This window comes from Chanos chanos, chromosome 2 (genome assembly GCF_902362185.1).
Source record: "Chanos chanos chromosome 2, fChaCha1.1, whole genome shotgun sequence".
In the NCBI taxonomy this organism is placed as follows: Eukaryota; Metazoa; Chordata; class Actinopteri; order Gonorynchiformes; family Chanidae; genus Chanos; species Chanos chanos.
In genome coordinates this window covers 33,271,335-33,294,913 of record NC_044496.1, presented here as the reverse complement: position 1 = coordinate 33,294,913, position 23,579 = coordinate 33,271,335, and the positions used below count along the sequence as shown (strand labels likewise).

The 23,579-nt window shown below is 38.8% G+C and overlaps 1 protein-coding gene across 1 annotated transcript in view; it reads right to left on the bottom strand.

The window, feature by feature from the left end:
- LOC115804306 (neprilysin) overlaps nt 1–12,190 on the bottom strand; it is a 32,234-nt gene extending 20,044 nt beyond the window's left edge. The window contains exons 1-3 of the mRNA XM_030764675.1: nt 12,130–12,190; nt 7,573–7,743; nt 5,430–5,465 (exon numbers count right to left, since the gene is read on the bottom strand). Coding sequence (XP_030620535.1) covers nt 5,430–5,465; nt 7,573–7,743; nt 12,130–12,190 — 268 coding nt within the window. The remainder of the gene's footprint in view (nt 1–5,429; nt 5,466–7,572; nt 7,744–12,129) is intronic.
- Between the last annotated feature and the right edge of the window lie 11,389 nt (nt 12,191–23,579).

The following is a 23,579-nucleotide window of genomic DNA, read 5'->3' as shown; positions in this document are numbered from 1 at the left end:
TCCCTTTTAACTATGCTGTAATAGCTAGTCTTGCTGGAGTCCCGGCCTGCACTCGGCACACGATGTATATTTTCCCTTAACCATTATGTGGAAATGAATATCTAACAATGTCTCTCTCTCTCTCTCACTCTCTCTCTCTGTCGAGCCACACATGCTACTCGCCACACATGCTACTCCTGAGATACTAGTGATCCTGACTCCTCCTGCCCTCTGGACTGATCCATCCTGGTGTTATCATCTTTCATCCCCCTGTCAGCATCGCCATCCCCTTTGTTCATGCTCCAATTTACTTGCAATTGTAACTGCCCGCTGGGTTGGCACCTATTGCACACCTGTCTGGCCAAGGAGGGGTCTCCTCTCTCTGTGGTCCTTCTCAAGATTTCTCCCATTTCCCTTTTGGGTTTTTGGGGAGTTTTTTCTTGCCCGCCATGAGGATTAAGTCAGGGGGTGCTGTACTGTTTTGATTTTGACTGTTGTGGCCTGTAAAGCCCTTTCAGACTGTAAACAGTGATATTGGGCTCTAAATAAACTTGAACTTGAAACTTAAGAAAACCCACCAGAGGGACAGTTTGAGGGGAACAACTTTACAGAAATTAGGCTAGCATCCCATAACCTACTGACAGAGAGATCTGGCTCTTCACAACATGCTTAAAGTCTTTTCAGGGCATTTTTCATTTTTGTATGCTAGTAGCATAGTCTTATGAAAATCTTATGAAGATTTGTTTTCTTTTTTCCCTTTATGAATTTATCATTTCCCAATCCTGAATTGCACATAGCACCATATATGCTGGTTTGTGAACTTGTATAGGCTTTTTCTGACAATCTCCTAATAAAATAACTTGAACGATCTGAATTGTGATGTTAATGTTACAAGAAAAACAAAAGAAAATTTTAGAGCTCATGTAGAAATGTCAAAGCGTACTCAAAGCATCTATTTGGGCTGCTTAAAATACAGTGCATGTGTTAAACATTTGGGATTAATAAGTAGGGAGAAAAGGCAATCTAGTGTTAAAATCAAGTATAGCCTAAAAGGACAGATAATGACTGAATGGCTCTCTGTCCACAGATCTGGATATCTGACATTCACTGCTGATACTGGTAATCAAATAATTGATGCTATTTTGAGTAAATGTGGAACATAGTCTGTAAGAAAGCTTTTAGAGACAAATCAAGCTTGGACATGACTGTGACCTGTTGATTGCAAGAGAGTTGAGGAACATGATATAGGATATCAAAAGCAGAGTCAGAAACTGTGAATCATACCATTTAAAAGCAGGGAGACACAAGAGAGGGAAATCTTATAAAGCAAGCAAAAGATGGGCAGGAAAAAAGTGAGTAGTGCAGAGGAGCAAAGGAACTTTTTTGCATTTGTGACTGGGGATAGTGATGTGTCAGGTTGGCTTAGCTATGGGGGAGCACCTGAGCAGTGATAATATATGAAAATTAGAGTACTGTCTATTACTCAGGAATGTTGACCCCTATGCTGACCTGTTTATTATTTATCAGTCTAGTTCTTCAGAATATAATTTATTCATTTTGTGGTGCTCAGATATGTGGCTAGCTAGTCAGATTATTCATTTACTGTCAGACTTCAGTTCTCTGTGGACACTCTAGGGCAGGGGTGGGCAAATCCAGTCCTGGAGGGCCAGTGTCCTGCCGGTTTTTGTTTTCACCTCTTAGCTACCTGTTGATTTTCACTTTGAAAATAGGTGTGCATGCTCTTCAGCCAATCAGAGACTGTATTTAGTTGGTCAACAAGAAAAACAGCAGGACCATGGCCCTCCAGGACCAGATTTGCCCACCCCTGCTCTAGGGTAATGTTAGTGTCATGCCCTGGTCCCTCTGTCTTTTTACTGTCCCCTTTTCGTTAGTTCTCCTAGTGTCAAATCTGTGTTCTGGTTCCCTGTTTCTTCTGTTTCCCCCCTCTTTTGGTCAGAGTTTCGTTTAGCCCTGATTATTCTTTTACTTCAATCATTGTTAACACCTGTGTTCTGTTAGTTTACCTTGTTGTGTTTGGTTTATATATGCCTTAGTTTTCCCTGTTCCTTTGTTCTGGCATTGTTTGGAGTTTATCCACATTATGTGATTTCTTTGTCTGCCATGGTCTTGAACCTGCATTTCTGTGAGTCTTTGTAACTCTTTTGTTAAGTTAGCTTTAAATAAAGAAGACACTAATCTGCATTTGCATCCAGTCTCTTAACAAATGTGACAGATTAGAGGTGGAGGTGTTGAGAGATCAGTGGTGGACGTGGTGAGAGATTAGTGATGGAGGTGGTAAGGGGTAAGATGCTTATCAAGATTATCAAGACTTTTTTTTTTAAAAACATCAATGTCAATGCAATAACAGCATTGACATGCTGTTGACATGACATACTGTATGCGATATGTGAAAATTTGCATCTGCCTCTGTAATGTGTTAAATCTCTGTTCAGTTAAGCTTCTAATGCTGATAGGCAGTCTTTGTAAACCACATAAGTCATTCACCTACCTCTGTCTGCACCCTCCTTCTCTTATTCTGCAGTTCAATGAAATTCAATTTAAACTTATTTGTATCAAGCTTTTTATAATGGGCATTGTCAGAAAGAAAAAATGCCAGGTCTGAGACCCCCATGAACGAGTTTATGGTGACGGGGGCAAGGAAAACTCCATGTGGCTGAAACAGGGACAAACCTTGAGAGGAACCAAGATTCAAAGGGGAGAGCCCATCTTCCTCTGTGCAGCTGTACGATTATTAAATGGAATAAGAACAAAAAGATCTATGGGAAATGACGGGGAACGGAAGAAATGGTACATCTGAGATTCTTGAAGAGTCAGAGTTGTGTTGAGTGAGGTTCCCAACTGTGACAAGCAACACTCTCAGGACAACAACCTCTGTGATTTTTTTTTCATGCTCCCAGTTTTACATATAGTAAAACATCAGCAAAGATATATATGCTCTTGTCATTATGCTAAAAAACTTGTCTATCCCCTAAGATTTGCAGCGTATTTATATTATCTAAGTCGGTCCCCCTTTGGCCAGAGTGAAGTCCAGACAGTTCTCTGCAGAATAAATGGTCTTATCTTTTTTAAGCACTACAGACCTGCAAAACTCACAAATTACATAATCTAACTAAGGTATCTAACACACACTACATAATCTCAGTTAGGGGGAAAACATTGTAATGGGCCCTCTATGTGTTATGTTTAGGGTTCATACACATTTTTACTAATAAATTTCTTGACTTTTCCATGCCTTTGAGACAAAATTTCATGACCATACGTTCTCTGAAACGTCTATGTATACATAAATTTTTACATGGATTTTTATCCTTATTTTTTTATCACAGCATATTTTAACTAAAATGAATGACAAGCTATGTGGATTGAGGCCAGATATGATTAAATCGCCATTTTCCTGGCATTACGTGAATTTACATTTTGTTAAGTACAAACTGCAACTCAGGTCAGAGTCTGACGTTACCCCATGCAGAGAACAAAGTGACATGACTGATCTGCCCAAATATTAAAGTATTGTTTAACCAGTATAGATTTTTCCCTGTCAATCGTAACTGTACCACAGGGTTGTACTGAAAAATTCGAAGCTTCGTACATTGAATTGGCATTCGATTGTGAAATTAAGCATTCTATGATTAGGATGGGTGTTCAGTTGCAGTTTTAAGGTTATTCCTACTGTAATGCAAGAAATTTAGGTGTCAAGGTGGCCTACTTTTATTATCATTTAACATAAACAATTTTGCGGGTAAACACATTTGCACTTTTTGACTTTCAGTAAGGGAAGCGTCGTGTTGCTCTTCATCAAGGCGTCATAAATTTGTGCATAATCTAGGAATAATGTTCGTTTGTAATTCTCAGCCCTGAACCAAAAAAGTAAAAAAAAAACAAACAAAAAAAAAACCTTGGTCTGGAAGCATTTTAAGCTTACTGATAAAAGCGGAGTGCCAGTTATGAAAGATAAAACTTTGTACCATCACTCTATAACAAATCTGGGAAACCATCTGAAAAGTGTAAGTTCATTTCTGAATTCGTAAAATGTCTATTTTAGTAAATTAAGGTCTACAATATCGTTAGTTACACCTAAGTGTAGTTTATAATCACCTAAGTGCAGATAATCACTGTATTATTTGTGTATCAAGGTGCATCCTCAGCTATGGAAGGAATGCCAACCGTCGACACCGCAAAGACGGTGAACTCTGGATCAAATAATATACATAATGTCTATTTAAGAGTGTCAAACCTAAAAAGAGTCTGACTTGCAGTTTCTCATATTCATCTCTTTATTCATATTATTGAATAGAAAGTAGAGTATTCCGAAACAGCAGGCCAAAAGGATTTGAAGCTTCACTTGAAAAAAGTTCGATGGCAGGTGGGTTTTCTCAAAAAAGTGGCTTTCGATACAGCCATACTGAACCACATATACTCTATTAAACAGGTATCTATGAAGCAAGTTTCCATGACTTTTCCAAAAGTTTCCAGGTTTATTTATTTTTCCAAAACTTTTCCAGGCCTGGAAGTTGCTATTTTCAAATTCCATGACTTTTCCATGACCGTGCGAACCCTGTATGTTAAAGAAAACCCTAAGGCTACTGTAAGAAACTCTATGCTACATTCACATGAGTTACTGTGGGAAACTATATTATGTTATCAGAAGTCTACTATTGGCTGTTACTATGCAATGTAATGTACACAAAATGTGTTGTCCTGATAGTAATGAAGTTAACAACAATGCTCAAATATCAGTTTCCTGGATTTACTAAAAGGACCACACTTAGTCAGCAGAGACATGGTTCTGTACCCATAGCCTACATAGATCTTCTGCTCAATCCAAACAGGTCTACTCATAGCTCTAACAGATCATTATCATCTCAGGAAATGTATCATCAGATCCAAAAATATCTCCCATAAACACCAATAGCTTTTCCTCTCTCCAGCAGCCCACTCTGACGCAGCTGAATTTTGTACTTTTAGTAAGGTATTTAATTTGCTTAATGTAGTTTTTATTTAAATGTGTAGTAGGAGACCTTTGCATAAAGGGGATATGTGGTGTTTTAACATTAACTAAAAACTAATGTTTGTGCCTATAGCTCTGTTTTTTTATTATTATCCTCCCAAAATAAATCCCGTAGATCCTGACCCACAGTTTAAATAAATAGGTAGACTAAAAGATCCCCCCCCCCCCCCAACCAGCCTGCACACACACACACACACACACACACATATATACAACATATTTCATAAGATCATGTATCACAAATGGAGCAAATCAGAGTCACATAACCCCTGTTTATAAAGCAAAGGATTTGTCCGAAGAATATATAAACTTTTTAAAACATATAAACAGATGAACTTTTACTTAAAAGAAGGAAATCATATGAATTACTTAAAAATGGCATTTATATAGTAAGAGGTACAAGAATAGAAAATATCTTTACCTGCCTGTGTGCAGTCAGCAGTGGTGCATATGCCGTCTGGAAAATGCATAAATAAAAAAGCCCATCAGCAGCAAGGTAAAATCACAGATATCAAACATTAACATCAAACAGTTCTGACTACCAGTCATTACAACTGTGGACCATATGAGCTATGACAGCATGATGTAAAAAAAATCATCAAAAATTAATCCTTTGACTGGAACAATAAATAATGGAGATGCAGCAGTTTCTGTACTGACAAATTAAAGTTCTTTCAAATAAAGTTTTTATTATTATTATTATTATTATTATTATTATTATTATTATTATTATGAAAATCAATTGATTGTATTATATCCATTAAAAATGCCAGTTAACTGTATTTCATTTCAGTTTTAATAGTGACAAAATTATGGTCTGACAACAGATGTGTCAGTTCTCCCCCGTTTAACCCAGACCACCCATGGCTAGCAGAGGAAGAGCATGGGGAGAGATCCATGGTCAATGGATTCTGCCTGCCACGGCTGTTTAAACATTCATCCAGTGTGGCAATACTAAAAGATCCATGGGCAATGCTGCAGTTTGCCATGTTTAAGCCCAATCAGTCTATCCTCCCATGCATCTTTTCAGAGCCTCACAGATCATAAAAGTAGATATTCACTTCTGAATATTTTTTTGTTTTGTCATATAGCTGGAAATTCAAAATATTTAAGAAGCTACAATCTGATGTCACAATCTTGACAGTTCTTGAAATCAAGTTTGTCCCTGAGCGACTTAGGGGACAGTTATAGTACTTAGAGATATATTTATATAACTGTCTGTAATTTGTTAAGTGCCAGATGAATCATAATAAGTACTGAAATACAAGGCGACACCAACCCAAGCCTCTAGTTTGGGTTTAATTATTTGCTGGTATGGATTTCTATATAATCAGAGTGAGTAGAATGTGTGTAAGAGAGCATTAGAGTGAATTTTACAGCTCATTTTCAGGTTTGCTAAGCATGTGTAATCAGTTTGAATCACCCTTAAGGAATACATAACCATTTCTGAATTATGTGAAATATGTGCTTTTGTACTGAGAGGAAATTTATGTGAACAGCTCTTTAAGACTTCAGCTATGGTGAACCTCTTCAATACCTATTGCCTGACTGGATTCAGAGTTTGTGTAGGTAAATAGTGTCAATCCCTAAATCTTGCTTTTCATACAGCTATGGTTTCTAAGCCTAATAGTCTTATGTATTTTGGCATCAGCACCTGTTAAATAAACAAATATAGTTAACATAGTTAATTAAGACATCTAATGGGTAAGTCCCAACGTCTCTCTGACATCATCAGAAACATATGAATCAACACAGAGACATTGTTAAAAGTGTAAAAGTATATTATAATCTAACCTAATGTACCGATGAATTTACACAGATGACAAATATTTCAAAGGGCCAAGCTATGTACAAATTATAATCTGATGATTGAGGATTGAATTAAGTAATAGAATTTCAGGCTAATCAGATTATTAGGATTCATTTGAGTAAAAGAGTATCAGGGAGGCAATAGGTAGCCAATAACAAAGATTAATTTTACTGATACTTCTTTTATCAAGTTTGTGTGATTTTGGATAACATGAAGAAATATTAATTAAACAAAACACTTACATTAAATTAACATTTAATTTATCATTAATCGTATTATGCAACAAGACTAGGGGCATGAAACAAGCAGAATCTAAATTTAATTTAAGTTAGTAATAATTCCGTATTACATTAACAGGTTGCACAAATATCTCCAATACTGTACAGTTGGCCAAGGACTGATAAATATGATGGGTCTGAAACTGACAATACCGTATTGATATTTCTGAGCTGAAAAACTGTTGAGCCTATAATGCAGGACTGCTCTGACAGGACCTTCACCACCACTATACATGTAACTCAGAGTTACAATCTGATTCTTCCTTGTGCCACTACTGTACACATTCATATGTCTTCATTACCTAAGAGGCTTTAAAGACTACTGAAAAAGCACAACTTAATCCATTTCATGTTCCAGCATATCCAGGTTTCCCTTCACTGAATACAGGGCTATAGCATCATTGAGCAGTAAAGTCACACAGCATCAGAGTCAATGCTGTCGGTGCAATGCTTTAGCTATGATGTTCTCTACTCACCATCTCTCTGCGTTGCAAAGAGGACAATCATGACAATGATGATGATGAAGAGGAAAGAGACAGTAGTCAGGAGGCTGATCTCCAGTGATGTCCAGTGGGGCTTTTTTGACTTTTTTGTGTTGCTCTCTGCCATGGTCAACAATACTTCAGGTGCTGCCTGTAAAAAATCACCTAAAACAGAGAGAGAGAGAGAGAGAGAGAGTGGAGAATAAGATAGAGACAAAAATGTTATCTGTGGTGCTCTTTGGGGACTCTTTGGGGACTCTTCGGGGGGGGGGGGGGGGGCGGTTGATGCCTTTGCCTGAATTGTAGTGAGGTCAGTGTGTCTTCTTAGCTTACACTGCTGTTTGTTTTCATCACTGCTGAGAAATAGTCCCAATGTTGCTTGGAACAGCTACATTCAGTTATGTCATTAAACTTTGACCCTTGTACAATGCACACACATAAAGATATTCACATGGAAATACAAACTTGCTCCCTAAGAAAGGTGAAAATCTGCAGGCTGTACTAATGAACTGACTGCACATGCTCAGGTCCTGCTGAGATCTGGAACAACTGAGAGGACGCTGACTTGAGGACAAAGTCTTGAGGTCTTAAAGAAGAGAAAAAAAGCCATGAATCAGTCTCTCTTTCTCTCTCTCTCTCTCTCTCTCTCTCTCTCTCTCTCTCTCTCCCTTTCCCTTTCTCATGAACATAAGAACTGAAATTCTAGGATATGCTTTAAAGGGAATGGGCTGCATCTGTGAACAGTCATTGAAACAGGCTGTAAAAAAATATATATATATATTCCTATATAGTGCATACAGAAAGTTTTCAGACCCTTTCGAGTTTTCCACATTTTGTTATGTTTAAAACCCATCTTAAAATAGATTCAGTTATTTTTTTTCTCATCAATCTACACACAATACTCCACAATGACTAAGCAAAAACAGGTTTTCTGAGTGTTTTGTTAATTTATTAAAAACAAAACACTGAAATATCCCATTTACATAAGTATTCAGGCCCTTTGTCATGACACTTGCAATTGAGCTCTAGAGCATCCTACTTCTATCAATTGTCCCAGAGATGCTTCTACAGTTTGATTGGAGTCCACCTGTGCCTAAATGAACTCATTGGATATAATTTGGAAAGGCACACACCTGTTTATGTAAGGTCTCGCAGTTGATGGTATATGTTAGAGTGAAAACCAAGCCATGGGGTCGAGGGAATTGTCCGTAGACCTGCGCGACAGGATTGTGTCAAGACACAGATCTGAGGAAGGACACAAGAAAATTTCTGCAGTATAAACAGTACCCAAGAGCACAGTAGCCTCCATCATTCGCAAATGGAAGAGATCTGGAACCACCAACAGTCTTCCTAGATCTGGCCGCCCAAACAAAGTGAGTAGTCGGGGATGAAAGGCCTTGGTCAGACAGGTAACCAAGAACCCAATAGTCACTATGAATGAGATCCAGAGTTTGTGGGGATTGGAGAACCTTACAGAAGGACAACCATCAGGGCATCACTCCGCCAATCAGGCCTTTATAGTAGAGTGGCCAGATGGATGCCATTCCTCACCAAAGGGCATGTGACTGCCTGCTGGGAGTTTGCCAAAAAGCACCTGAACAACTCTGAGGAGGCTGTCACGTGTCATGTGTTGTTTTTGCTTAGTCATTGTGGAGTATTGCGTGTAGATTAATGAGAAAAAAATGAAATGAATCCATTTTAAGATGAGTCTGAAACATAACAAAATGTGGAAAACTTTAAAGGGTCTGAAAACTTTCTGTATGCACTGTGTGTATATATATATACCGTAATGCTTGTACAGACTGTTCTTGTGTTTACAAAATCCCACACTAACATATCCATAACACCAAGACAAAAAAGGCAAAAGTCTAAGCTCACTACATTAAAATGAACACAATAGGTTGTGTTTTCCCCAGTTTGTTTGATCAAGGTTACAGTAGCACTGTTCTCTGAGGTTGCCCCTCAGTGGAGCGCCATGTGTTATGACCCTGAGGACTAATTATTACAAGAGGACAAAATTATTGGTTTAAAACAAAATTAACTGCCTTAGCATTGCTGCAGACCACTCCACTAATCACAAGCTATCAGTCTATCACAATCTTATACATCTCTGCCAGTTATGATACGGAAATTGACCATAATCCACAGTCTGCTATGAACTGGCAAATAGCTCATTTTGTTTATATGATTATGATGCTCTTGCCACTCAAATACTCCACTGTCCATGTCTCTATGTATTCAGAATATCAAAACATGGTCAACATTTTTATTTCATCGCACAGTTTGGCTTTAAGTGCTGTGCACAGTTGGGATAACAAATGGTAACAAAGAAATAGAGAAAGAAAAGGGGTACATGAGACAAAGATAGATAAGTAAGGAGAGTAGAATGTGTGTAAGAGAGCATTAGAGTGAATTTTACAGCTCATTTTCAGGTTTGCTAAGCATGTGTAATCAGTTTGAATCACCCTTAAGGAATACATAACCATTTCTGAATTATGTGAAATATGTGCTTTTGTACTGAGAGGAAATTTATGTGAACAGCTCTTTAAGACTTCAGCTATGGTGAACCTCTTCAATACCTATTGCCTGACTGGATTCAGAGTTCGTGTAGGTAAATAGTGTCAACCCCTAAATCCTGCTTTTCATACAACTGTGGTTTCTAAGCCTAATAGTCTTATGTGTTTTGGCATCAGCACCTGTTAAATAAACAAATATAGTTAACATAGTTAATTAGTTAATTAAGTTAACATAACGCATGAAAGAACAAAGCAAGCACAAGACATCTAATGGGTAAGTCCCAGCGTCTCTCTGACATCATCAGAAACATATGAATCAACACAGAGACATTGTTAAAAGTGTAAAAGTATATTATAATCTAACCGAATGTACCGATGAATTTACACAGATGATTTCAAAGAGAGTCTCACTCTAAGGCAACAGATGCAGATATGAAGACCAGTACAAGCATATACTGGAGTTTGGAGTTTTGTCAAAATGCTCAGACATTTTGATTGTGACATACTGTTAGACTGTTGGCCCAGCATAGTATCTGATGCAAACAACATCACTTATCTTTCATCAGTCTAGGGACAGGCTAAATGTTGAGACGTGGACAGGGACAGAGAGCTAACAATGGGGAAAGGTGTGTGTGTAGTTACAGATCTGCCCTGAAGTGTGAATAAATATAACCCCAATTCATACATCTGAGTGCCAGGAACCACATGTAGGATGTTGCTGACGTACATTAGAGGGGGTACAAGAGAGACTGAGAGAGAGAACAAGAAAGAAAGTACAATGAGAAAGCTATGTATGAGACAGAGAAAGATAGCCTGAGAGTAAAAAATGAAAGGTGAGTGTAAAATGAAAGAGCACAACTGTTCTGCATTACATTAAACAAGAGCAACAGTATTCATTCCAAAAAGAAACAAATACCAAATTGTTATGTCCATAAATACACAGACAAACACACACACACACTCAGTGAGAGAGAGAGAGAGAGAGAGAGAGAAACACCTCTCTATAACTCACCCATGTTATGTGGCACCTATGAGTGTGTGCATCCAGGGCTTACAAGGAAACCTAATGTTTTATCTGTCAAATCTGTGTGTGTGCTAACTTAATCACTGGCATCTCAGAACAATTTTTCCGGTTGTCCTTTAGTGTATTTTACTGTTTTCTATATTATATCTCGCATGGACTGAGAAGTTCCATTTCACTGTGATAGGAATACATTCAAAACATTATAATATCACATGACAGAAATCGCACACTCTTTCTCACGTTGCTAGGAACACATCTAGTTACTTAGAATCGTACAAACTTGTCTCACACACTTCTCGTCTAACAGCCTACTCATCAAAAGGATACATCTCTCCATGTGACATATATAGCGTTACAAAACTCCTATTTCATATCCACTTTCATGTTAACTGCGTCCAAATCGCAGATCCTCACATTTCAAATATCAACACTTATCAAGCCGAACACTACACTTATTGTGTTAACCATGAACTATGCATACTTTCCCAAATCTGTTGTCGTAAGCAATTTCACAAATTGATTTTAGAGAGACAGTATTTGATTCAGACCAGAGTTGAGGTGTGTATCGTAACAAAATCTGAGACGGCTTTAGGAAAAGAAAATGTCTTATGGAGTGACCATTGGGACTGTCCTAGTGTGTGTCCTCGTGGGATTTTGAAATGGAGAATGCCATGGCAGGTTAATCAGCGCTGAGTTATGGTACTGACACGTAAAATCTGCACTAAAATATTCATCAGTTTCGGCGAGACTATCATAAAACACCTCTCAACCACAGAAATAATTTTGTGGCAAATTTAGCTGATCCTCACTCTCTATACTCCTGAAAAACACAACCGGTGAACAAACAAGGGACGAAAACACAAACTGCTTAAAGGCATGTCTTCCGTTTGGTTATCAGAAGGGGAGAACCATGGTCAACAACTTCAAGACATCGTTATCAACATGAGTAAAAGATTCTCAAACAAGTACAGTATGGTTTGAAGCATCTGTGATGTTGAGTAAACGACTTACCATTTATCTCTGGAAATTTTCGATCTATAATATATATGGGCATCACCAACCGATCAAACATCCATCAAAGCCTTGAAAGATAGGGACAGCATCCAAGGTAACGCGCGGAATTAACCATTTACTTACAGAAGGTTTTATAATTTTTAATCCCCGTGTGATTTCAAGGATAAAGGTTGTACGACATCAATATTATCTCGAACCTGTTATCGGTGCGACATCACCAGTTGCAAAATCGCCCCGTCATAACTGTTTTCTCTAAAATACAGAGAGAAGGCAAATCGCAAATTAAGCTGACAGTAACCAAAATGACTAACGAATGGCCCTATCTTCGCAAAGAAGTACTTAGAGAAGTTCTCCTTAGTAAGGCGGCGTTGACTAGTGATCGTGTCAAGAAAACAAGAGCCGCCTCATCGCTCTGATAAGGAGCGTAGGACAGTTCTAAATAGGTGGGGAATAATTTTTGTCAAACGTGAATGCGACTTCTTGTAATAATAGGTCTATTAAACAGTGCTTGAGGTTTTCATCAACTCCACTACGAACTTGTGTGCAATCCCTTACCTAGCTGATGAGGACCATTTACTGGCCTTTGTTATGGTACGCCTTGCCTCTGAAGCGTTTGATTAATAAACCGAAAGAGCTTCCTACTCCTGTCCCTGACATTGTTTAAAATTTAGAGCCACTATTTTATACAGTTGATAAAGTACCCATGAGCTGCGGTTTTTCGTCAAGTTATCCACCCCTGGAATCTATCTAGGAAAGAAAACAGCGCCTAGTTTTTTTTTATTAGTAGATGAAACACTTATTTGTTATAGACGTAAAATTTTATGGTGTTCGGCAGTGTAGTTCGACCATTCGCATCTATGTGGGCCACTTCACCCAGCTACTAAAAAGGCAACGTGAGACTGATCAGACTATATTCTGTCGTATAAGATATTAATGTTAGTTCCAGTATCTCTCAAAGGGAAGGATGATACTCTAAAACTGTATGGTAAAAGCAAGTGATATCAAATACTGTTATATTAATAACATTAGATTACATTACATCTTTCTGTAAATTTTAATGCATAATTACAATTTCTTTTTATTTATTTTTTACAGATAAAAAAAAAACAAAAAAGCAAGCAAAACACACACACACACACACAGATGAATTTGTACAAAATTTTAAACACCCTGGTTTTTATCACTTCAACCAAAAGGAACCAGACAAAACTGATTGCTTGTAAAGGCTCCAAGTAATCAGGTCTTGTTTCAACAACAGTGTCTGCTCTAAGCACATGCCTGAGAATTTGAAAGCAAGAAGAAAATCGACTTAAACAAGTGAGGGCTATGAGGAACTTAAAGATTTGCATGATGGAGCCCACAGATCAAAGCACCTGAAGAAAAGTTTAACTGACAGTGCAGTAGTTGTTCAATGGTCTCAATCATCTGCATGTCAGAGTTGTCCAAAGGAACAACTGACTGTTGTATGAAGCGGGGTTGAGTAGTCCTTGGGGGCCACAATGAATGTGGGCTGTTGCTCCAACTCTACACTGACCTGTAATCATGTTAATCAAGGCCCTGCAGAGACTCAGCGTATTAGATTCAGGTTTGCTGAGAAAAAGAACACAATACTGCAAGAGTCTGATCTATGGCAAAGAATACCTCAACAAGCCTGAAGATTTTGGTCTAATGAAACAAAAGCTGAACTTTATAGTGATAACCACAGAAAACAAGAATAAATGATAAGGCATATAGAGGGAAGACTCTTTACCGGAAGTAAAGACGGCATAAAGATGGATATGTTATACTTTAGAGTTACATGGAAGCCAGTGGAACTGGATGAATACAAATAGCGTATTAATAAATCATAGAAGCTAAGAAGCAAATAACCCCAATATCAGCCAAGAAATTGAAGTTGAAAAGAGGATTGATATTTCAGCAAAACAATGATCCAAACATATGCATTTTAACTTTGGGATGATAACAAATGGTATGGATCACATTCTTTTTTTATTTTGTTTTATTTTCCTGCCACTGAGGGCCCTAGCCCACCATTCATGCCACAGTGGTATCGTGGTACATTTGTGAGGAGGCTACACCAAAAAATGAATGCAATTGTCCTCTTGGTGGCATTCAGGAATGTAATACAATATTACCACATTTAAAACACTATTTCTCAGCATTCCTCCATTATGCCTAAAATTCAGTGAGCAGCTTTGCTGTTTTACATTTAAACTTTCATGCTTCATGCTTGTGATAAATGACCTCTGATGACATAAATCCCTCTGCTTTTCCCTGAAACATATAAACCCATGAGAAAACAAAACAAAACATGAAATTCCTTTTAAACTGCTTGATGTACCCGCAAAAAGAAAGTTGCTTCATCAAATAAAATGATTATCACACATTCATATATGTTTATTGTAAAACATAATGCACATCTTTTGAAATCAGTACCCCCCCCCCCCCCAATTAATCTAGCACTCAGAAACCTGGATAAAAACATGTTTATATATGGAAAACATATGTAGATTTTTCCTTCATATTTTTAATTATTTGGCAAAAATTATGAAGTGGCCTGAAATCCCCCATAAAATCTGTCCTCAATGACATTTTAAAAGAATGGCACTTCATTATACACTTCAAAGTCGGTGTATATGGTAAAGAAATGTATTTTCAGATTAATTGGATGCATTTTGAACAGTTTTCCAAAAATTACTATGGGTCCCAAATAGTCCCAGTGTGTCATAGTCTTACTACATTTTTTGTAGTATCCATTTTCTAATTTATATGTTTCTTTTTAACATGTTATCCTCATAAAGAGTGTATTTGGTGCGCCTCTTGAGCCATTGTATAACTGTGAAAATGCATCCTGAGTTCATGCAAAAACGATACGTAGAATAACATCAGTACTTGTTGTATAAGTCATAATTTATTTGTTTCAGAGCTGCATGAAATGTCAAAAATGTTGATTGTATCAAAGGTACAATTCCTGTATCTTTTTAAAATTGCCTTGTTTGCAGTATTTTTTAAAAATAAAATGTTACGTGAGGTCATAAAGATCCACTTATCGCATATCGCCATCAATTGGTCACTTTCTGGAATTACAATCTAAAAATATGTCAAATAATGACAGTTGTCCATGTGCTAATATGTCAGAGCAGGCAGGAAAAATCACACACTTAACACACTTACCAAGAGGCACATGAACATGCACAAAAAGAGAAATAAAACCCCCAGTGTGGACACAGACATAACAGGCGGTTATTTAATGATTTTATAATTTATTAAAATGCAAAGATATTGTAAATACATTGAAATTTGTATAAAAGTCACACGTAATCGTGCTTCACAGAGTTTTGGTCAGCTTTTATGACATTGGAGATTCACTGAGACACATTTGAGAATGAATGCCCAGGCTTATATATTCAACTGAATATATAATTTACATACATTTTGTATGACATATGACACATGCATGAGTGCTCAGAAACCCATTTGTACTGCATCTGTATGGCTTCACGACTGTACTGCCAAGCACAGTTCAAATGTCATCATCAAGTTTGCTGATGACACGACCATTCTGGGCCTCATCACAGACAACGATGAGACGGCTTACAGAGAGGAAGTGAGGGCACTAACCATCTGGTGCCAAGACAACAACCTCTCTCTCAACGTCAGTAAAACCAAAGAGATGATTGTAGACTTCAGGAGACAGCAGAGGGGTGGGCACCTCCCCATCCACATTGGTAACGCTGAAGTTGAGAGGGCCAGCAGCTTCAAGTTCCTCGGTGTACACATCACTGAGGACCTCTCCTGGTCGCTACATACAGACGCCATGGTCAAGAAGGCTCGCCAGCGGCTCTATTTCTTGAGAAGACTGAGGAAGTTTGACATGAATGCCAGCATCCTCACCAACTTCTACAGGTGCACCATCGAGAGCTTGCTGACGGGCGGCATCACGGTCTGGTATGGGAACTGCTCCGCCCACAGCTGCAAATCACTACAGAGGGTGGTGGATGCGGCACAGCACGTGACTGGCAGCAGACTCCCTGCCATTCAGGACATCTTCCACCAGCGGTGTCTGCGGAAGGCCCACAGGATCATTAAGGACCGCAGCCACCCAGCACGCAGACTGTTCTCCTTGTTACTGTCTGGCAGACGATACAGGAGCATGGCTGCACGCACCACCAGACTTAAGAACAGTTTTTACCACCAGGCCATCAGGCTTCTCAACTCACACAACTAAACCCCCCCCCCCCCCCCCCCCCCCCCCCCACTGGAGTCTGGACTACCTACTTTGTTGCACTGTTCACTGCTCAAGTGCACTGTTGCACTACTAACTTGCACTGCACTGTCTACCTTCACAGGTTACTATGATTCACAATGTTTACATGATACTGCACTGACACTTACACTGGTACATAAAGCTGTACATCCCCCATGTTCAATACCGTTGTTCACACTCGCTACTTTAACTTTAAACTTAAGCGTCCTTTACATGTATATAGTGTATATTTCATATTCTGTTCCATATTCTGTTATATTTATTGCGCACCCTCCGTGTACCTTATTGTTCATTACGCATACCTCTCTTTTTATATTTTTCTTCTTAGTTAACTCCTTTTATATATTTATAACTCTCTTTTATATTTTCTTTCTTAGTATACTCCTTATTCCCCTACTCTTATTTTTTTTAAATCCCCTGTTTTGCTTTTCTACTCCTTGTGCTCTTATTGCTGAGTTGACCTGTTTCTCTCTTCTCACACATTTCATTGTACCGTTGACCCTGTGTCAACCTACATATGACAAATAAACTCTTAAACTAAACTAAACTTTCAGCAGAAGGCAAGCTTATCCTGTATGAAAAGCTGTCAGGAACCTTAGATCAAAAATTTGATTGCAGTTTTGATGAAAATCATTTCATTAAGGTCTCTATAACATTCTTACAAGACGCTACATTCCTTCCAATAATTAAACATGGATATAGGACAAATGTTAAAGAGTTGTTATTAGTACATTGTAAATGGTGCAGAAAGTATTATTGTTGTGCACATACTTGTGTAATAAACATAAATAAAAGAAGATCATGAAACACCAGAATTACCCTCTTAAGAGCACTGGATGTTCTGGAATGTGTTCAGAGGTCAGAGGGGTCAGTGCAACTAAATGTGATGTCAAAACCATACTGGGAGTGAAGCGTTTATGCTAAAATGAGAACACAAAGTACTGTCTGAGAATATAAACAGACAGAAAGCACTAGGTATTAAAGTAATAAAGTCTGGCTCTCCCCCATCTTCCCCATTCTGGCAAAAATAAAAAGTAATCCATAAAATATTAGTCCTTACCACTAGCTGGTTTTAGTGGCTAGTGTACTTTCCCCCCTTTTTTCCTATTGTTTCATAATTTGAAATCACCAATTCCCTGTGATATCATAAGTCCTCAGCACTGCAAATCTGCGGGCGTACGTTAGTATCACCTCTGCAATTACTGAATAAAAGCTTTTCCTTTCAATCCATTCCCTGACCAACTGCCCAACTGCAGTGAATTCTCATTTTAGATTATAATGCACACTTGTAAAGGACAGTAGCAGGATAGTTTTTGATGTCTTGGCTGCTATGGTCAAATGATTTAAGCCTAATGAACTGCTGTCAAAAGTGAGCGAAATACCAAATGTTTTTCCAAGTTTACATAGAGAAGGTGTAGTGACGCATCTCCCATACAAGCATTCTGTTTGCTCTCTGTTGTTGATGTCACCTCCAGTCTGCATTCAACACCCGGCACTGTTATACCACATATCTCTGACCCTAATCAATGAGAACATTACTCCAGTTTTCATTCAATAGTATTCAATGTACGAAACTGCAACCTCATCCCTGTGACCCAATGCACAGCGATGAACATTGGAATGGCCCAATCTTGTCTTGCCTCATCTCTGCATCTGTTATCCAGACTTGAGTCATTATTGGATCTGTGTCTGTGGGGGTGTCTTACATGTTCACTAAACCACTGGGCATGTGAATGACGTCAGACCAGGTGCCAGAACACTGAGGAGTTAAGGTTAATACTCTACCCCCTACAGAATCAAGTGTGCCATATCCCATACAAAGTTTTCCAAGCAATCCAGATGTGACCCATCTGGGATTAAAGCCCTGGTCTGTGCACTAAGAAATCATTATGTCAGCAGTTATGTCTCTCTCCCTCTCTTTTGTTTTCTTTTCTTCACTCTCTTTCTCCATCATCTCATTCTTATTCTTATTCTTATTCCACCACTTTCTCAGAAAGTCTAACCATCCTGCCAACTTTCATGCACCATCTCTTGGAGAACATCTCTTTCTAATTGTGCAGGCCTTCCATGAAGGAAATGTGGATATTAGGGCTCTTGCTTGCACTGTTTCCTGTTGCGGTACAGTCTGTTTGGCATTACCATGCATAGTCTAACTCTGCCTCGAGCTCTCCAACAATACAAAATTTCTCAATATGCCACTTTTACTACACTACCCCCCCAAGGAATGCACTTTTCACACGGCAATGTAAATTTGACACTGCACTGCCTTGATGTAAACCAGCTAAAGCAGAGTCACTGAAAATATTTTCTTGTACAGAAAATCATAAAAACAGCAATTAGACTCAGCTCTTTACGGTGTTCAGAAAGCACTGTGCTTAACCGTTTTATCTTTTTTTTTCTTGTTTCATTTTCTCTTCACTGGTTTATCTCCTTCTAAGCAGTGACCCTAATTGCCTCTTAACCTCTTGGATTAGTGTAGAAATTTCAAAACTCTTTCCTAGTTTTGAGTGTATTCTAATGATCCTACGCAGTGATCTTGGATTGTTCTGTATTGTATTGTCATCCTTGTGTCCCAGCTGGTATGTTGTTCCTCATGTTGTCTGTCATATTGTATCTCAGGATTGGTTTGAATATGTTATTAATACCTGGCTGCAACTAAATCTCCCCTAGTTGGATAATAAATTTGATTTGATTTGATTATCAACATTTTTTGTTTTAACTTCAATAATTTAATTGCAGTTTGTCTTGAATCCAAATTGAATGAAATTATTTACAATTACAACAGAATTACATTCTGTTCTGCTCACTTTAACATGGCTAGAATCCCCTTTTATTCAATCAGAGATCACAAGCCACTTCATATTCTATGTGCCTACTAGCATATTTCTTAAGCTGTGAATAAGTTGAAAGGATCCAGAGAGAAAATTTGAAAAAAGTGCTACTGTTGGAACAATTAGGTGAAAACTATGGGGAATATGGCATCTAGAAAATGTGAGGATTAATGAATAAGTTTGGGCTTTGTTACTTGCAGATTCTAATGATCAGTAGGCCTACTTGTTCCGCTGAGAAAAACAAATAAAAGCACAAAGTCTTCAGAACTGAAGAGCCATCTCCTTATTGTAATGCTCTGCATTTTATGATTCATACACTCTTTGTGAGAATGATGATGGACACAACACTGAGTGTGTTTTCTGTTTTTTTGAGAAGGACCACTACAATTAACACCGACAACTGTCAGCATGCCATGTCATAAATACTGGCATGACATGTTTGTTTGTTTGCTTGCTTGATCTTGCGAAAGAAACGTGACAACACAAAGCAGTTTGAGTGTCGTGCAGCAGCGTAAATAGCAAGGCAGAAGTGCAATGGAACAGCCTATAGTCTGGGTGGCTGCTGCCTGAACTATGCCTGTGCAGCACAGTTTGAAATGATTATAGTCTGTGAGAGGCTGTGCTAAGCGGGCCTAGCCTCACTAGCATGTGAAAGAAACAAAACAAGCCAGAGGTGCTTCAAGATGTTATACAACATTTTATTTTAACCAGACAAAACAATCAAACAAAAAGGTTACAGTTTAGGGAGATGGGTCCTTGTAGGCAGGCAGCAAAGGTGGCAGCAGGGGGAGGCTGGAGCTGTTTGGGTGGAGATTGCTACTCTATATGGTTTTTCTTTCAATCACTGATTGCTCAACTGCTTAATTCTTGTCTCTCTATCTCTAAACTCAAGCTAGACTGACTTTGGCTGCTGCTAGCAAGATTTTTTAAGAGATTTATGAAATTCCTTGCAGGTGTGCTAATTGCCCATTTGGCATCAGAGTGAATTCCCTGCTGTGAGAGGTGCTACCACTTTCAGAGAAGGGTTGAAACAGCTACAGGTCAGGAAAGAGTCAATGGATACATCACAGCTTCACCTCCGATGATGTTGTATATGATGCACTGGGATTGTCATGGAACAATGTATGGTCTGTCTGAACTGGGTCACTATCTCTATGGGAGGCAGTGTACGTCCAGGGCCTCTGTGGGGGAGTCATCACTGGGGAAAGAACACTCCTGGGTAAGTGTAGCCTAGTTTCAGAGGTCTGGAGATCTTGTTCCATATAACCTGATGGAGCATTTTGCTCTGAGTACATGATCCTAATTTCTGGTTTATGATGAGAAAAACAAGAAAACAAGTGGCGCCCAGCCCCCTTACATCCTCCAACAAAACTATGACAAATGAAAGAACTACCAATTGGAACGAAAAATACTGCATTCACAACCGAACACATACAGAGAGCTACAATCAACTGGGAGATCAACAGCAAAATAAAGGGCTGACAACAACGAAAATATAGTGGGTTTTATACAACAGTAGGACAACAACGTGGCGAGCGTCTGAAGATGGGAGAAGGAATCCTTCTCCAGGACCGATGGCCACATTTAAATCCCCCATCTCGACGGAGCACACATTTGTGGGACAGGCATCCAACCCACCTTTAATAACGAAAGAGAGGACCAAAGAAACACATCACGTGACATCACACCATTCATCTCACATGTACTCCTTTCACACACTTGCACTCGGGACAGGACAGCAGGACAAATAAGGCACAGGACAATACAACAAACAAATCAACGACACCTTTTAGTAGCTGCCTTAATAAAATCCGATATATGTATTACAACTGTCTTCTACGCTGGACACTATACCAAAAGGAACATGCACGTAACAAGCATGAATGAATATTAAACTATCATGGCATATGTTATGACAATGACGATACATGCTATTTGTGCCTGGCCTGCACAGTGGAGGATGTGTGACATGCATGTAGTATGCATGTGCTCATGGTGGTATTGGGTCCTGAAATGTGAAAAAAAGCAGGGGTCACATAAAGAAAGCCTGCCCCGAGACTCAGTTGCCATGAACATGCTACAAAGACTGTACAAGAGCACATACCTTCACCCTTCACAGATGTTTTTTCCACAGAGGAGACAGGTGTTACATTTTCACTCTTCCATATAAAATCACCCGTTTAACCTTGGCACGCAAACCAAAAAATGAGGAGGCGTGTCTGTCACTTTTGTCCAAAGTGATACACTCAGATCAGATGGATGTAAGGCCTACACTTCTGCCAGGAACCTTGCAGTTCTTTAGTATCAGTATAATCACTGCTCATTCCCCAGCACTGTAGGTGCCAAACATGATAGTGTCAAAGGAATACAGCCCATTTCCCAGTAAGCATATGCATGTGTTATGCAACTGCCAGCGCCTTTAAAGTAACAGAACAGAGTAATCCCATTATATTTTGGAACCAGTGACAAGTGTAGTCCTGGCACCATGGGTGGGCATTGGGGGACCTGGCCCTCCCTGGGAGTCACTAGTGCCCGCCCTGAACGAGCCTGTCTGTGTCACCAACCCCACTTCCCACCAATCACCAGTCCTTGCTTGTTTGCACAAAATTTTCTTATCAATAGGCTACTGTTATCAAAAGTTAGCGCTTTGTATATACATAACTCCTGAATAAAAATAAAAATATGTTTGGTCTTATTAAAAAAAACAAAAAACAGATTTAATTGGTTTGTTGATAGTGTAATGTAAATATGGATATACAGTGTTTCTTTGATCAAAGATCACCAAGGTTGGCAGAAGAGAGCGGCAAGGTACTGTTAGGTGAAAGCCCAGTGTATAGCAGTTCAGAAGAGGTTGTACCAACTACAGGCTATAACAGTTAATAAATAAATAAATAAAACTTGTGTTAAGACTGTCTCAGTAGGCTAAGTCCAATAGTAGGATGCTTTCATTTGTTGTATCACATCATTGGAGATCAAGTAAAAATTGTTAATAACATGGTTAGAGGCGCAGGAATTTAATGTTCATTTTAAAAATAATTAATGTTATTATGTAATACGGTTGATCTCATTTGTGCCCTCCTAAAAAATGTGATGCCAGTCTGGGAATTTGTGTCTGGCACCAGGTCTGTTCAAGTGTATCTGCTACATTTGATTTTTGCTGTTGCAGCTCAGCCTGACAGTTGACATATGACTGCACATGATTGTTGCATACAGGTCTGACAGGTATCACAGGCTGATGAAAAACATTTCACTGCAAAGGGACTTCTTCATTTCTTCTCAGTGCAGATCACAATCAAATACATGGCTATAAATCAAGTGCAGATGTCTATATCATTCATCTGTTGATCGATTCACTCAACTATCCCCAACCCACCCACCCAGAGTTTTCCTGCTTGCTTATTTAAAATGAAGTGTGTTCACTACGATTCAACTTTTGCCTGTGGTTGACTGTCAGTGAGTCCTTCAGCTTCTGTCACTGATAACTTTTCCCTTCACACCCAGAGGTTTGTGAAGGTATGCTAAGTGGCTTATGATAGCCAATCTCTGTGTCCCTGGCCTCGGTCAATACCCACATGTAATAAAACTCAAAGACACTGTCTCATACAGGACAAGCACAGACAAACAAACTAGCAGTACAGAGGCCATGTGAAGCTCAATAAGAGAGAGTTAATTTAATTCAGCTCAGTTGAATTCAGTTTTATTTGTATAGTAATTTTTGCAACAGACATAGTCACAAACTGGTTTTACATAATACTGTCCTTTATTGCCTGGTAAAAAGGTATGCAGTCTGTAATTGAACTGGATAACAGCCAGGTTCAGTCATGGATGCTGAACTATTTAATAATGGTTAAAGAAAATGAACATGTGCAAGGTCTTTCAGACACACACACACACACACGCACACACACAAACACACATGCTCACAAACACACTCATGCAAAAACAGACATAACCTCTGACCTCCACCCTTTTAAGCTGGAGTGTGTGCGAGAGATTTAAGAGAGGGCCAACATATGGTAAGAAAGAACAAGTACCAAATGAAGGGGTTATGATATGACTGTGCCAGATTTTGAGGCACCATGGGACTAACCAAAAAAAAAAAAAACCAAAGTGTTGAAGACATATTACACGCCACAGCACTTGCAAGGTTAATGATAAGATGATAAGATGGACTTGACTCTCATACTAATAATTCCTCAGTTATGTAAGCATAAAATATTTCAAGCATATATATGGGGGGTGGGGTGGGGCATTACTTGGGAAGGACTTCCCAAGTCTGTAATCCCAAGGGGTTTGTATGAACAAGGTCCTATCTATGTGCTTTTTGTGACATAATAACGGCTTGTGAC